General features: G+C 44.5%; 3 protein-coding genes across 8 annotated transcripts in view; 2 read left to right on the top strand and 1 right to left on the bottom strand.

Annotated features, from left to right (window-relative positions):
• Positions 1 to 6,480, top strand: part of RSBN1L (round spermatid basic protein 1 like) — a 47,449-nt gene extending 40,969 nt beyond the window's left edge. For all 3 annotated transcript variants that reach the window (XM_021384494.1, XM_021384492.1, XM_021384493.1), the window contains 2 exons: positions 2,018 to 2,126; positions 2,211 to 6,480. In XM_021384494.1, coding sequence (XP_021240169.1) covers positions 2,018 to 2,126; positions 2,211 to 2,849 — 748 coding nt within the window. In that variant the 3' untranslated portion in view covers positions 2,850 to 6,480. The remainder of the gene's footprint in view (positions 1 to 2,017; positions 2,127 to 2,210) is intronic.
• The window catches only part of TMEM60 (transmembrane protein 60), a 5,257-nt gene continuing 570 nt past the window's right edge, over positions 12,076 to 16,762 (bottom strand). Inside the window, exons 1-2 of one of the 3 annotated variants that reach the window (XM_021384500.1) lie at positions 16,199 to 16,323; positions 12,076 to 12,735 (exon numbers count right to left, since the gene is read on the bottom strand). In XM_021384500.1, the coding sequence (XP_021240175.1) occupies positions 12,287 to 12,691 (405 nt within the window). In that variant the 5' untranslated portion in view covers positions 12,692 to 12,735; positions 16,199 to 16,323 and the 3' untranslated portion in view covers positions 12,076 to 12,286. Of the gene's footprint in view, positions 12,736 to 12,825; positions 16,161 to 16,198; positions 16,324 to 16,762 lie in introns of those variants that run through there. The other 2 variants (XM_021384502.1, XM_021384501.1) reach the window with 2 other exon arrangements.
• Positions 16,568 to 16,762, top strand: part of PHTF2 (putative homeodomain transcription factor 2) — a 65,398-nt gene continuing 65,203 nt past the window's right edge. For both annotated transcript variants that reach the window (XM_021384499.1, XM_021384496.1), the window contains exon 1: positions 16,568 to 16,706. The gene's annotated coding sequence lies outside the window, so the exon portion shown is untranslated. The remainder of the gene's footprint in view (positions 16,707 to 16,762) is intronic.

Below are 16,762 nucleotides of genomic sequence, written 5' to 3'. Positions count from 1 at the left end.
CTGCTGAATCCTTTGGGAAGTGCTGGTTGTGATCTGAATCCTTGCTCTAATAGACTTCAGTCTTGGGTTTTGTGGTCAGAGGGAACTGAAGAAGAGGAAACGTGCTTTACCTTCATGTTCTAGGTGCAGAGTACTAGTGGAGCGCTACACACACTTGTTTTGGTTAGGTACTTCTTGGGTGAAAAGTATCTGTGCGAGTGTTTAAGGGATTCTTCTGTACCTACAATTGAATGTGTATATGGACAGCTGCCTTACCTTGAATAATTTTATTTGTGATTGAGCTTGTCATCCGTTTTGAGAAGGAAAATGAACATAATATATCCATATCAGCTTTATGAAGGGACTGTGCTGTTAGGAGATAGAAAGAAAATAAAGTTTCACTGAGCCAGCAATTGTTAATTTTTTCCTCCTGAAAATCATTAAGGACTATAAAACTGTGGTTACTGCTCAAGTGATAAAAATGGTAATTACATTTCTGGCCCACTTGGATATTTTTAAAGGATTGAAGCGGGAAGCTTTACAATCCCTGGTACTCCTGGTGTAACTGTGCAAGTAGTAGTGTCATCACGTGATAAAAACATAACTGCATAACTGACTTACAAAAAGTAGATTCACGTAGCAGGTATTTTCGTGCCATTGATTAGAGCTGGTTCTTCTAAGCTGTTTGCTTTTAGTGCTGAAAGCTTCTTCGGGAGGATATAGAAACAAATGGAGTGAGATGTTTCCAGCTTCATAAAATTGAAGTAAAATATGTGATGTGAAAAATTTCACAGTAGTTGAACCGGGCCTTTTTTCTCTGAAAATAGTCTAGAACTGTGTTGTGTGTGTTTTTTTTTTTTTTTTGCTTTGTTGAGGTCATGACCTGAATCAAATGAATGCATCTCCTCAGTTTAAGAAGGCCAATAAACTTTGCATCACCGCCTGCTTCTCAGGACAAAACCAGTACCATATGTATGCAAAAAAACATGAATGATTCTTCTTGTGCTTTGAAAACGTGGTCAGCAAACCGTGTGTGCTCAGAAATGCACGGAGCTGCTGTGCCATGGCGAGCAGATGACACTTGTGGCCCAGCTGGGGGCAGGAGGGCTCCCGGCTCCTCAGGGACATGCGGCCGCTGCACTGTCCCTGCATGGCAGCCAGATGCAGAGGGCATCTCATCAACAGATGGTTTTTAAAACCCTTTTGGGGAAAAAACAAATCCCTCAAAACCACGTGCAGAGCTTAGTTTTATGTGTTTATGTAGAAGAACTGAATTTGATTTTTAGATTGGGAAGTGGTAAGGATTGTAGCTGTTCTGGCATTATTGTTGACTAATTCTAGATAATTCCTCTAGAGACATGATTCTGTAAATGGTGTTTCTTTCAGAGAGGTGCTGTGGGATAAGAGCTGAATTCCTGTAACAGTTTGAATACTCAGGGAAGGCATAATTCAGACCTTGCTTCTCTGTAGCTGTCTAGTGAGTACAAGTACCGGTGTATTTTCAGGGGATGTTGTGAAGGATGCTGGCACTTGCTGCTTGCTGGCATTGGGCAGGTGGGTGTAGAACCAGCTATATTATCAAGTCTGACCAAGGTCTGTGAGGCTAAGGTACTGAGCAGTGCTTGCAGCAGCCTGACTAGTGTTACGGCGTGCTTCGAGGTACCTGATGGGCGTACCACGCCAAAAAGTGTCGGCGGAGTAAGCCCGGCATATCTGGGGCACCTGTCTTTCAGCAGCAAGGCAGATGGAGGTCGGTAGAAGCGTGGAGCTTTGACTGTTTGTTGCTTCTTATTGTTTCAGCAAGTGCTAGTATGAAAAATCAAGATGATGTGGATAACTCATTTCATCAGTATCATGACCTCGTGACTGAGAATTAGCCGTTTTAGTCCGCTTTTAATCTCTGAAATGTGGGTTACGTTAGAATTGCCGAGTTTATTTTTAGATGATTTGCTTTATCCTTTCTTAAAGAGAGTAATAAAGGAAGTCTGCAAACGTGTCAGTTTCAGCCTCTGACCGTGCAATTCTTGCCTTCCTGTAGGTCTGAGCAGCCTCGTATAACCAAAGATGTAATTTGTTTTCATGCCGAGGACTTCTTAGAGGTAGTTCAGCGCATGCAGTTAGACCTGCATGAGCCTCCGCTCTCACAGGTAAGCGTGCTGTGAGCCATTAATGAAGTGTCCTCTGCAAGTCCTCAAACAAAGTTTTCACCCTTGTTTTTTTTTTCCCTCCAGTGTGTCCAGTGGGTTGATGATGCAAAACTGAATCAGCTGCGAAGGGAAGGCATTCGATATGCCAGAATTCAGTTATTTGATAATGACATTTATTTTATCCCAAGGAATGTTGTGCACCAGTTCAAAACAGTTTCGGCGGTGTGCAGCTTGGCTTGGCACATCCGGCTCAAGCTGTACCATTCAGAAGAAGAACTTTCTCAAAATGCAAGCACTCTCGAAGCAGGGACCTCTGCAGACCCCAAGTCTTCGGTTATCGGACTTCAGACTGACAGCAGGATTTGTACGACAAGTAAAAATACCTCCGAAGACGCCAAACTTTCAGACGTTGCGCAGCAGGAATTGATGCCGATAAAGCACGAACCTGTTGCATCTCACCGAATAAAAGAAGAACCCATGAATGTTGATCTTGCTGAAAAGACAGTGGCGCCCCACGACAGCAGGGGCCAGAATGTTCAGACTAGGTTGGATCAGGTTGAACTGACGGCATTTAAGTTGGAAATGGATTCCAAATTTGAACCCGGCAGCAAGGACTTACAAGGCAAGTTGTGCCCCGGGAGTCACGTACATCCGGATGATACAAGACAACACAGTTCGTATCCAAAACTGCATGGACAAAGAGAGGATGATTTTTTGTGCTAAATTTGTATATATTGTTTTAAATTCCTTTTTAAACTTAATGATGTAATAATGTAAAGATTCATAAGTTTTGTGAGGCGAGTTTGTGACTTGCCTTCGCATCTGTTACGGAAGATAGTTATGTAGCTTTGTAACATTCCTCAGTGCCTGTCCATAACTGTGAAGTATCAAAGCACTTAGGGCCAGATGCACTGTAAACACTGCAGGTTTAACATAAAGAAGTCTTTAAATAATTTTGAGTTGTAGGTTTTAGAGTAGAGCTGACATTTAACATATATATTTTTTGTAAGATGAGCCAGAATTCTTTTTGACAATTCCAGGCTTTTCCATAGAGCTTATTTATACCAATTTTTTCATTTTAAATGTGTCAGCACTGTAGTGTAAATATCTTTTTTAAAAATCTTTTTAGTGTGATTTATACTGAAACGTGAGCCGCTTAATAAAGGTTCATAATAACAGATTGGTTTTATTTTTGGGTCTGCAAAAAATAATTCAGTTAAACTGCCTCTGTCAGTGGTTCTGTTCCTACCTGCACTAAGGCATAGGATGCCCTCACTCCACTGCGGAGCGAGGCGCTGCAGCAAACTGAGGTAGAGCGGAGGCATTCTTTGTCAGCCAAGATCAGTCAGAATGCAAAATCAGTCCTCCCTGCCCAGCTGCTCATTAACGGCTCTCTCCAAATCCTGTCGTCACGTTAACGTGGAACAGACAAACATTTCCCACAGCCTTGCTGTGTCAGGAGGCTGGACAGCAGTGGGCTCCAGGAGTGCTGCCGGCGTCTCTGTAGCTGAGCTGGGCAGGGTGGCAACCTCCTTTTGTGCTCATCTCGTCCCCCTGCGCAAGCCACAATTTGGAATTTTCCTTTCCACATTTGAAAAACAAAGCTCATATCAGTTATCTGACTAAATTAGAACAAAGAATGTTTTTAAGTGGTTACTACAGCTGTACTGGCTTCAGTTTGAGCGGTGGCCTGACGCTCACTGAGGCAGATTTGGATTAGAATTTCTCCATGTGCTGATAGCGCGAGGCAGTACAGATAGACTGGCCAGTGTGTCTGGTAGGAAGGTTCCTCGAGTCCCAGGTTAGAAGTAACAATTGCTTCATCAGGAAAATAATAGTGGTTTCCATCTTTGACTGTTCACCTCTCTCTACTCTGTGGAACTCTATAGTTTTCCTAACCTGTGTTCTGAGAGAAGAGGGTTACAAGGCTAGCTAGCGTCTGATGTGGTAATGGCAAACACTCTGTAATTTAACTTATTTGTGTGTAACGTGTTGCTGTGTAGTTCAAACACATCTGAACGCTGTTTCTTTTTCAGGTAGCTACAAACAGCAGTAACCTGCCCTGCAGCCTGTCCTTCAACTAAATGTTTAAAACTTCTAGGCCTGTTGTTATTTCTAAAGCCCTAAAGTCTCCAGGTTTTTTTGGGGTATTTTTTTCCCTACGGCTTCTTGAAAGTTATACGTCCTTACATGCACAAATCAAGATCTTTGATATGCTTAGTGATCACTTTGGCTTCAATCGTAGCAATAGAACAATGTGTTGTTTTCTTTCCCAGGTGTTGTCTAGTTCAACTACCCCAGGGCCTTCTGGTGCAAAGGTTTCTTGCTCATAGGTTGTTAAAATTGTTACTTTGTACTTACGCCTGGCACTGAAATCAGCCGTTTACCTGTTGTGTGCCCTGATGTGTTTAAATCTACAATAGGTCTGTTGAGGAATTGTTAATTAAATCAGCATTTGAATTGCTAAACATTACTCTTACGTAGCCATAATTATGTATTAGAGAAGCAATAGAATCACGAATCTCTTGGATGTGGCGAAATCTCATTGCTATTTTCATGACTTCTGGTTGAGAGATGACTCCCAGTTTTGCAGCCTCAGGGATCTCACTTCTCCTCACTCCATAAGCAAATGGTTCGTGTGTGACGCGGTAAGTTACTACTCCAGCATGTTTGGATTTGAAGAGTTAGTTGGTTCATGTAAGGATTTGAGCCTTTGTGATAGAAACGTGCTCTCAGCTCCCATTGTGTTCCCTGGACAATCTGGAAATTTCTACCCGTAATCTCTTGGCTTTATGGACACACGCCATTCTGTAGCCTTCCGTTCCTGTTCCTTGTGCCAGCCGTCAGCAGGGAAGAGCTGCAGGTTGTAGCTTCTACCAAGCACGCAGCTTTTCAAATCCATTAGTAGACAGCTCCAGCTTTACAAAAACCAGCCAGCCTTGACAGATGCTGCTTTTTTTTTTTTTCCTTTTTGAATCTCATTTGTATTCTGTTGATCCATGTGCCGAGTGTTCGTTCTGGTTGAAGTATTTTTTTGTCGGATTTCAGTGAAACGTGTACATCATCCCCTTGATGGCAGTCTGTTTTCTGCACCGTGGGTGCTGTCTAGGCTGAAGAAATCAGTATTTGAAAATAGTGTAGCAAATACGACTTTACACTTACGGTAGAACTTTTTTTCCACTTGAAAACCTGCTCAGTGGTCTTGGCTGGTGTGCTCTTGAACTTCTGCTCAGGTATGTCTTGATTCTGACATTTTGCTTCTAAACTGCCCACATCTTAAACTCATTTTTTGTCACTTTCAGAATTTTGAGAGAGAAAAAGTAGCAATTCTTACAATTGTTGTGCACTGTTTATTTTTGAGACAAATTAGATTGTGACTGTTAGGCAGAACTTGTAGAGAGGACACGAGCAGTGTGCGACCAGTGGCTGCTGGAACTGCAGTTGTACTCAGAGGTGCAAAGGGTCTGCATCGGCTGGCTGCACTGGGATATACTTGGCTTGCTTTAAAAACCGAACATTGTCCTCTTCCTGTGGTGTGTTCATCCTGATGCGGTTGCTCTTCAAGAGGGAGGACAGTTTGAGAATTTCAGCTCCCAAGTTGTCGGTTAGTCTGACAAAAGTCTTTGGTGTCAAGTGCTCCTGTGCGATAAACTGCTCCTGTTGCACGCATCAGCTTCACATCCAGACTTTTGCTCCAGCAATAAATCTTTCCTGCCTTCCGATGTACTGAAACCAGTCTTTGGTTGTTGCTTTTTTCCCCTCTCCCTGAATTTCAGTTTTAGATAACTCTTGTTACTTTGGCTGAAATCTCCAGTGTTCGAGTTCTCTTTTGGCCCTTGTTCTTCTGCAGATAGATAATATTGCCTGTACTGCAGTGGTGGTCACATCCGTGTGTTTGCCGTGCTGTCCCAGCTAATGACAAGATGTGCGGAGCCTTAGAGATGTTTTCCTAGATGCTGTAACCATTTCTGTGGGTAGCAAAGAGCTGCGTTGTTCCTGACCCTACCAATAGCTCTCAAGGTGGTAGTTACTGTTCTTGTTACGATTACCGGAGCTTTTGCGTCTCACTGGCAACTGGCTTCACGTGTTACACACAAGTGTTACTGGTGTTGTGTCACCCCCCAGCCCTCCGATGCCTGCACACTGACTCCGAAACAGCCTTTTCATTACAGGTACTGCTGGCATGCAGATTTTCCCTTCCTTGTTACTATAGTGAATATTTCAATACTTTAATGGAAATATTAATTCTATCTAGTATTAGAAATAAAGTATTATTTCAGAGGGTGATGATTTAAGTATTCATCTGTGAAAGAATTCCTTGGTGATAAATAAAATTGATTTTTAAGCAAAAATACATGTGCGCAGTAAATACATTGGTGTTGCAGATAAAGTAGGGAATGGAAACGTGAATCGGTGGACTGCTGCGAAACTGATCAGCAGGACGTTCAAACTTGGAACACTGAAGAAGTCTTCCAGGAAACATAAGGAAAATATTCCTTGTTTAAAAATGACTATTTTCTAATACATGCATGTGAATAAGAATGCTGAATTGATGGGGAAAAAAATCCATGTTTTCTTTATGCTTATGGGAAGAAGACTCATTGAGAGAGGGGTTACCACTGACCCTACTGATGAAAGCCGTACTAATTCTGATCCAATGGTGAGACATCGTTGCAGGCTTCTCAGCTGTAGTTCCATTCATTTTTCTGGTGGCCAGAGGAAGCCAAGAAGCTCGCTTGTAGGCAGCCAGCACCTTTGAGCCAACGGTGAAGGTGCATGAGTCAGAAGTGGGAAGGATGACTTGTAATTTCTGTTTGCTGCGTAAGACGCTGCTGAAAATGCTTTCTTGGATTGTGAGCCCCTGTTACTACTTGTTTGTTTGGTATCGGTGGGTGAAACGCACTTTAAAAACTGCGTAATAGGTGACGCTGATGTTTTGTGCAGATCCCACTGAGTTTCCAGCATACACAAGAGCACTTGGGAACCTTTGACTCCTATTGGTCACTCATTTCACTTTTCTTAGAAACAATTCTGCATTGTGTGTGTGCAGTTTCTCACCCAGAAGCAGTGATTAATTTCACGGTATCTAGATTGCTAGCTCTGTTAGAATCATCAGGGATATGGAATTTCCAAATCTAGTGTATTAATACGATTCGGGCCACTGTGTTCCTCTGTACTACGATGCTGGTATTGCTTCTGCTTCGCTTCTGTACTGAAGTGCCAAGGAAGCACTGGTTGCCTTGTGTTCTGGTCACGCTGACAGTCAGCCTGCTGGTGAGGTCATTAGTCCTAAATATTCCTTCAGCGCTGGGTGTACGGATGTGATATTCTGATACAGCGATTAAAGGAGCAGATTAAAGTTCTATTTTTATCAAGTTTTATTTTTCAATAACTATTTTGATATGTTTACTTCTACCAGCTCATTTCCATTTCACCTGAATGAGAATGTAGTGCATTGTAGAGCTCAGGCTGGTGTTTTAAGGGCTGCTTTCCATGGGAAATTGTGGTTTTTTTTATCTGGTTGTATTGTAGAACAGTTAGCTGGGAAGGGTGCTCTGTAGAGTCTGAAGAAGAAGAAAACCTTGCCAATCAGATCTAAGTATGGAAATCTAACATGGTGTAAAGCAAACTGCTAAAGCTATGTCCTGAGCGTGCAGCAGCATTCAGGTGCCTGTCATTCATGCACTTGAGAGCTTCTGTTATTCTCAGAAATGCGTTTTTCAGGTGAAACATGTTTCGGGACCGATTTCTGTATAGATTTAAAAGGGACACTGAGTTAGATAAAAGTGATAAACTAAGCTTGAACTCTCATTCTTGTGTTTCTCAGTCTTGCGCTGTCACTCTGCTCTAAATGAAAGGGCATTTCTTGTATTTGCTGCTTGGTTGTGGTGCTGGTTGTGCTGGGAAGGGCAGGAAGGACACAGCATTACCGAGGGCTGGACTTCATTCTTCTTTGTCATCAAGGTGATAGCCAGGTGCCTGCCAGGTCTAGGCTGCCTGAGAAGAGATCCAATTCCTTCAAACCTGAAGACAATACAGGTACATCAGAACGGTGCAAGCTTTTTTTTCCTAACAACTGGGTGCAGAAATTGGCTGGTTATTTTTACCTCTATCTTCATTTAAAGAAAAAAAGAGGCAAAAACATCTTAGTGTTAGATGTTAATGCTGTGCTTCCCGTACTAATAAATTCAGAGAACTTAGTTCTGAGGATGCACTTAGTCAGGAGCTTTACTTCTGAAAAGTAGTGTTATCTGTTCTCAAAATGCATTGGTATTAAAATAGCTTCCATGTAATGTCGTTAGGGTTGTACACCCATGGGAGCGTCACAATCTCCCTGTGCCCAGGGAGGTGGTGGAGTCACTGTCCCTGGAGGCGCTGAGGAACCGTGCAGGTGTGTGTGGCGCTCGGGGATGCAGGCAGTGGGCGCGGTGGGGCTGGGCTGATGGCGGACTGGGGACCTGAGCGGTCTTATCCAACCTCAATGACTGCATGGTAATTACATTTGTACGGCCAATTCTTAACAGAAATCTTTATCTATAGTTTTCTATTGGGAAAATGTGAAAAATTCCCTGAGGTTACTCTTAAGATTTTGCTTCTGTACCACAATGTGTATTTGTCAGAAGTAGTACTGCTTTCATCTCTCAAATCGTCCTGTAACCAAGTCCTGTGCTCTCCTATTCTGAATGTTGTCATCCGTGCCTAGCAGTACATTTGGAATGCATGCGTGCACATTCTTAAAGCATTCAGGTTCCAGTTTGGGATGTACGTCGCACAACTGTATCTTCCAAGTACAAGAACAGAGAGAACTTTGTGCTCTTCTACAATGCTGACAAATCAAGAAAAGCAATATAAATAAGTAACTGAAAAATTTAGTTTCATGGTCTTTACACATGTGCATTGAGTATTTATTTTCCTGAATCTGACAAAAGTAGATACTCATCTATACTGCATGCTGAAGTGTTCGAGCTTGTATGAATGATTTGAATAGAAATAAATGATGTAGAATATTTATCACCATATATATGCCATCCATATATATATTATTTACATAATATATATCAATCATCAGCATATGATCAATAATGTTTCATTTCAGAAGAGAAAACTTCACAGTTGCATTTTGAAACAGACGTGTAGATGGTGACGCTCTCGGCACACTCCACATCACAGCTGTGACACATGTAACTGGCACAGGGCCTTCTCCGGTGACTTCTGGCAATTCAGGAGGAGCCATCTCAGCATCAGCTTTCTGTCTTCCCCAGCGCTTCATCGAATCTGCCTTTTCGTTTCACTTAATGAGCAGATAAGCGTGAATGAGAAGTACTCACCCTGGTTCAGCGCTGTAACCAGTGCCTTTGAGAGTATGGTCGTTATAAACAGCTTCATTCCTGCAAGAGCTGCTGAAGAGCTCACAGTGAATTTTGGACTGGATTTTTCCAAATGAAGTTCTGGCAGCAGAAAAAGGCAGAGGAATGTTTGTATAGAAGTAGTGCAGCAGCAGCTCTAAGGCAGGGTTACAACCGATGCAAAGTACCAAATCAAAAGGGATATTCCTCTCATCAAAGTAGCTCTAAAAGGGCCGAGAAAGAATTAGCAAAATTCAGTGCTTCCAAGTGGCTGCATCCTAAGGTCTCCTGATAAATGAAATTGTTGGGCATGACCTATGTGGGACACCAGGAAGAAACTGCTGCTTCAGCTTTCCGAATCATAGTGATTTATTTCAAGGTTTTTAAGTAGACCCTTAAAAATGAACAAACGAAATCTCCCCCAAAACCAAACAAAAAAAAAATCTGCCAGCAGGCAGCAATTATGAGGAGATCTCGAACAATTGTGCTCAGTCCTAGTAAACTGGAGATGCCAAACTTCCAGATGATAGGTGCATCTGTGAGCTAGAGGGGATTTAGTAAGGAGGCACGGTCACTTTTGCAGTTTACCTTGTAAGACAGCAGGTCCTAGTGAGGCTGGTTCCTATTCTTCCATCAGTTACAACCGTCTGTTAACATCAGCAGCTTCAGTGAGGAAAGCTGCTCTGCTCTTCTGAGCAGTATGGGTTCTGGGCATTAGAAGAACAAGGCTTCTTTGCTGCTTGTTCTTTCTTCAGATGTGGAAAGACCATGGATGTTTGCTCTTACACTTGGTGCCCTAAGATACCGCATCACGGTAAGAGGGGCTCGGTGATTCTGTCATATTCCCTACTGAGCCTTATTCAGGACCGAGCCCCTCCTCCCATAAATTCAGATGCTGGTTACGTGTTTGCAGCAAGCAGCTCATAGAAGTTTGCTGTGATTCGGAGGTCGGTCTTTGCATAACTTTCACCTTCTCCATCATCTTTTCAAGCATCCAACGAACATTTTACATGAAGCCTAGCTTGCCAGCCATGGGACATAACAGAGAATGCGTCCCAGTCACGGGATCCAGAGGTTAAATTGGTGTACAGACTGGAGGATTTTTCTCTGTTCCATATATAATGTACGGATGTGCACTCATTCCCTATAGCAGGCAGGCCGAGGAGCTTGCACTGAGGTGAATTCCTCCTGCCCTCAGCATCCCTCAGCTGTGCCCAGCTGCCATGCTGTTTTCACTTCAAGTTCACAAAGATGCCGAAGCCCATTCTTCAGGAGTGGGCACGAGTCTGTCCTGAATGTGTAGAGATTGCTGAAGGCTTTTTCAGAGCCAAGCAGGACACAGAGATGCCTCCCAGAAAGGAACGCTGCTACTGAAGGAAGGGAAACACATTGTTCAGTTGTTTTTCTCCTTTGAAGGGAAGAAAACTTCTTGCATTATTTCAGCTTCTTATAAATTGTGATGCTTGTAAGCTGGGATGGAGTACACAGATGTGCTTAGCAAAAGTTGATGTGTTACTTATAACTAACTTACAATATTCTTTGTAACAGCTAAGGAATAGAAAGATTTTTGTCATTCCTTGGTTTCCCCATTAGCAAGGTAGGACAGTTGACCACACTGAAGCAACCAGGACAGATTCTGAAAGATCATTTGTTACCTCCTGTTCTAAGTCATGATCCAGTGCCTCAGGCTGCAGCAGGTCCTGGTTGCTATGTATTTATTCCATGTCTGTATGATTGAAGAGCAAGCAAAAATTCTATGGGTGGAGGATGACTTTAAAAAGAAAAGGACATACAGTTGAATGCAACTGGTTCTCATTTTTCCCATGAGACATTTTAATCTAGACAGTTGCTGTTACCTCAGAAGTTTTTCTCTGGCTCTTTTCACTCATTGAAACTTTTCTGTACCCAGTAAATGTGAATGGATCAGTATATTCAGCACGGGTCTTAATGATGTCCTGAAAAGCTCTTAGACTTGAATTTAATGTTATCCTGGCTCCTGGAAGAGCACTTCCAGCCCCCACAACAGGCTTCTTGTTCCAGCTCTTCCCAGCAGTCCCATTCATGGTACTTGTTATGTGAAGAAGTACTTTTGCTCCCCTGTACGTTTGCTGATGCTCCAAAAAGCCAAGGCGTCACCTCCATGGATTTAATACACTACAGCATAAAAACAATCTTTTTTTTCTTAAAAGACCACTTCCTGCACTTCCTACCACAAATGCATTACAGCAGCTTCAGACTCTTAAAGCACGAGTGACTTTGTTACTAGGAGACGATCCTAATTATTGCGACCTTCCTCTTTTCTGAATGTTAGGCTGCTGCCATAGCTCAGCTACTAACTTTTTTCCCTGGGTGAAAATACTGTTTGTGTTCCAGCACTTAAAAACCCAATTCTTTCTAGTGGCTTCCATTTGTTACTGATTCTTAAATTTAGGACATCATAGAAATTACCAGTTATTTTTTTTTGAGTAACAGCATAAGACAGAGGGCGAGCCTTGTAAGGAAGTTTTCACTGGGATAGAACATCTGTGGTTCCTTTTGGTATCTGTCTGCAGGGGCAGAGGCTTAGTTTTACTCCATATAACAAACAACCATATTAGAACACCTTATGTGGAACAAAGACTTTTATTTACAAGGGAAGGTATGACCATTTTAAAATAAAAAACGGTACAAGTCTACTTCTGGTCTTCAGCCTGGTATAGATCAAGTCTCCAGCATGTTTCCCTAGGTGGCATTCTGCTTTAGGAATCACTTTTGTGGCAAAATGGATAATCCAGCAGCTTAGTACCCATCTCCGACTGGAAAGCCACATACAGCTTAGTCTCTTCTTACGTAGAAGATATTGTATCCGAGTTCAATCATACCCCCAATAAGCAAGGCCCACAATGGGATAAATACATAGGCTAGTTTCATCGTGGTAAACTGTTGCAGCTTAGCACAGAGGGCAAGGCAGAAGGCTAATTTAAGCAGCATTGCGATGAGATACCAGGTTTTCTTCTTGATGTTCTGGGAGCCATTGCGAGGGTCAAAGCCAGACTTGCAACGTCCAGCCATCTTTACAATTAACATAACTAAAAGGATAGTATCAAATATCCAAACTGGAATGAAAATGAGGAACCAGTTCCATGGTGCTTTCTCATCCAACTTTAGCACCAGCATGATGAGGAAGAGTAATGTAAAAAGCCATGTCAGCAGTACTCTTTGTGCCAGGGACATTCTCATTTAAACAGCTTTGAGAGGAAGTCTGTCAAGTGGTCAGCAACAACCTAACAAAACAAAACACAGGGCGGGCATCAGAAGCGGTCACTATACAACCACCAGGCACTTTCTGTGCATAGGCCAACGTGTCTTCCCACCCTGTCTCCATCAGCCGTGTAAACTGTGTCCTCGCGTTTCCCTTCGAGCTCCCATTCTCAGCGGTGCGTGCTCTGCTGGTTCCACCATCCTTGTGGAGTGCTTTAGCCAGCTGTGTCACCTACCTCTGTTCATTCTGAGGAACAAATGATGCTTTAAACCCCACCTAGCTGCCAACCTCACAAAGATTCTTCTACACTGAGCATGTGGTTCAGTGCTGTTTTCCTCCTGTACTGAGGAACTCTTAGCTCATACCTGAACATAAAGTAACAACTCCCTGTCTGTGGTAAGCGATCACACTAAAATACAAGCCAGCTAATAAGCACAAGTAACAAATGATCTGAGCGGTCCTGCAGACTACAGCTGCAATGACCCAGTAGGTGCTACTACTACCTCTTCCAGTCAAACAGCAATCTTAAATACTGAGGCTTGTGGATTAATGCTTGCTTTGTGGCAAGTATCTAAAGCATGCAGACATTGGCTGATAGGAATACTTCAATTTATTGGCTTGGTAGCATGTTTAAATTGCAGTGTAGTCACGATGAAAGAAAAACAGGAACAAATTTATCTGCCATTGCACTCATAAAGGTTTCTATATTCCTAAATGAGAGTTCTACCATTTCATCTGCTGGAAGACTTTCACTGTGAGTCTAAAGTACCAACTTTAAAGCAGGAACAGGAAGAACTACGATCCTCCTTAACCGTTCAAGCTACAACGATGAATAATTACATACCAGTGAAACAGTGCTAAAATAGGCTTCATAAGCAACTATTTTCAACATTTGAGATTTAGAAATGTCATAAAAATTACTTCAGTAAAACCAATTCTGTTCCACTTGATACCAACTGAACTTTGATTTGTTCCAGCTGACAGAAACCAGCACCTGACCTTCCCTGCCAGCTCCCAGCGGTGAAGGACAAGCCCCTTCCCCTGTCAGGCGCTCCTGGCTGTGGCTGCTGCTCTCACTGATGCTCACCAGATCCACCAACTAAGTCTGTTCAGCTCCCTGAACAGGCAGAAAACATTTCCCTCCTAACTGGGTTCGATTTTTTTTTTTGGCACATTAGAATACCAAACCAGACTAGGGGACAAGCACTCTGTATGCCACTAAAATCATCCCCGTCACATGATTTGTGATTCAACAAACTTTCTTTTTTGCTCAGACTTAGAGGGCAAAAGTGGGATTTGTTTTAAGGAAAAGACCCAGCCGAGCCTAAAATAACCTAAGTTGGGGTTACTGTCAGTGCAGCTCCTCCCCCTGACCCTTGGGTGACCCAGGCCACTTTCTTGAGCTGAACAAGTGAAAATAAAATTTTAAATAGTATTTTTGTAGCTCGCCCAGACTGCCTAAGGGTGTGATGAAAGCCAGTTACTGAAGGGCAGAACTGGGATCCATCCTCAGGGATGAGGTGGAGCTGAGCAGTGACATGTAGACGAGATTTAAATTGCTAGGCAGGCTGAAACAAACAGAAGGAAGCTCAGTTAGCACTGCTCTGGCTGTAGGAACACACATAAACCAGCTGGCAGCCAGCACTACAGAACAACTGTTATGATCCACCTTAAGTATTTCCCACTCTTTGAAACTATTTCCAGTATTCTCAGGTACACGTTTATGGCTACGGTGAAGACTGCAGCGATCTGAAACTTTCAATGTTCCTTTCATCAAAACATTCCAGAGAACTCATTCTGGAAATCATCGCTACAGGTAGCATGGGAAGGAGAACCTCTTATTTGCACACTGGAGAAAGGAGAAACCAAAGAAGCAGACTGGAAACTTGGGCCTGAAAGGAAAAAGGAAATTCAACACTCTTGGAAGTATCAGGTTATTGGATACTCGAAGAAGGTGCTATCAACTGTCTCTGGAGAAAACAGAATCAGTCATTTGAATGGGAAGGGACCCTTAGAGGTCATCTAGTCCAACTCCCCTGCAATGAACAGGGGATCTACAATTAGATCAGGTTGCTCAGAGCCCCGTCCAGCCTGACCTTCAAATGTCTCCAGGGATGGGGCATCCACCACCTCTCTGGGAAACCTGTTCCAGTGCCTCACAACTCCTATTGTAAAAACCAAAAAATGAAATCTACAGAAGAGGTGATAGATGGGGCTGCTTAGTTAGAAGGTTGCTCACTTCATGAGGTTCAGAACCACCCTGTAACACAATTTAAACAAGCAGACAAAAACCTCAGCAAGGAACGTGACACTGCCTTTCATTTATGTAGTTGAGATGTACCTGCATGAGTGGACAAGAACTGCAAGGCTCCACTCAGTTTTGCATGCTTTTTTGGGGTAAAAACTCAAAAAATCCAAGGGTACTTCTGAGATCTCACAGTCCTGTAGTACAAGCACAGGATGCTAAAAAATTCTAAAACCTGGCAGCTGGGGATACAGATGGCAGAGATGGAGGGTTTGATGACATACAGAACGTGACCATATTTCGTAAGGAAAGAAAGAACAGAATCTGCAGATAGCTGCAGGTGAGCTACCACAAGATGGTTAACCTTGGGCAAGGGATGCAAATCTGGTACGCACCTGAACTAGTTCTGTGAAAGCACTGAAGTAATGTCAGTGGCAGAGTATAAAAATAAAAATGCTGTTGGGTCCTAATAGGACTCCTGTAATTAGCAGGAAATGAAGATTATCAGTGGTGAGAAACAGTATGCAAGCAGCATTACTGACCTCGGTGGGATGAGCTCAATAATTAGAGTATTGTGTTAGCTAATTATGTCCTGTTTAGAAAGAAAACGTAGAAAGTCAAACATAACATTCAGCTCTACGTTAACAGCAGAGGAGCTACAAGTTTACATGTAAGGCTCAAAAGTTACTTAAAAGTTCTAGGAAATGAAGCCCAACGAAACAGACATCTAATAACTAAATGGCATTTTAAGGCTGATTCTGTGGGTATCTGAGCAATGAGACACATTCCCGTAGGCCCATTTTAAGAACGCACTTAAACTCACACTTCGTAGGAGCGCTTCTTTCACTGCCTTACAGCGAAGCAGCGCTGCCAGAACAGCGGTGACTTCAGAGCGATGAACGCAGGGGAGAAGGGATCACGGCACCACGGGATGGGGCCCACAGGGAGCACCAGCTCCAGGCTGCCCACAGGAACACTCCAAACCCAAACCTTGTATCTGAGAGCAGCGTCCCCGGCAGCCTGGGGCCGTGACTGCCCTGAAGAGCCTGTTCCATGCCCGACCACCCTCTGCTGAAGAGCCCTTTCCCAACCCCCGGCGCTCGGCACCGAGGCCCTTCCCTCAGGGCCGGGCCGGAGCAGCCCGCCCTGCACCGCCTCATTCGGGCTTCCCACGGCCAAGCCGCCCCCTGACGGGCCCCGAGCCCGGAGGAGCCCCGGAGCCGCTCGCCCCGCTACGTACCGCCCGGCCCGGGGCCTCCCCGCGCAAGGTCTCGGCGCATCCCCGGCCCGCCTGGCTCCGCGCAACCAGCGCGGCTCCGCCCGCCCCGCTCCGCCGCAGGAAGCTCCACCCCCCTTCCCTCTCGCTCCTCCTTATTGGGCAGCAGGGAGGCACCTCTTGCCGGACCCCCGCTCTCATTGGACGGCGAGACGCCCGTCAAAAGGAGGCTGCCCACCTCCCGGCCGGCGGTTGGTGGAGGTTCGGCCCTCAGTCCCGCCTCCCTCCCTGCCCCTTGTCGCCAATTCGTGCAGAGCGCCGTCAGTCACTCCGCCTCCGCCCGCACACGGCGGAGCCCCACGCCCCCAGGGGCGCGCGCGCTCGGGGGTTGCAGCTCGGGCGCGCGCCAGCTCCTCCTCCCTCCTTTCCCTCTCCGCTCCCTCCGCCCTCAGCTGTTGCCTCGCGCGCCGCCGCCGCCTCCTCGCAGTCTCGCGCTCCCCTCGCTGCCCGTTGTTTGCGGCGCGCGGCAGCGGTAAGGTCGGGGCGCGCGGGGGGAGCGGGCGCCAACTTCACCTCGGGGCGGGGGCG

The sequence above is a fragment of the Numida meleagris genome, chromosome 1 (assembly GCF_002078875.1).
Source record: "Numida meleagris isolate 19003 breed g44 Domestic line chromosome 1, NumMel1.0, whole genome shotgun sequence".
Classification (NCBI taxonomy): domain Eukaryota; kingdom Metazoa; phylum Chordata; class Aves; order Galliformes; family Numididae; genus Numida; species Numida meleagris.
This window is presented reverse-complemented; position numbering and strand designations above follow the sequence as displayed.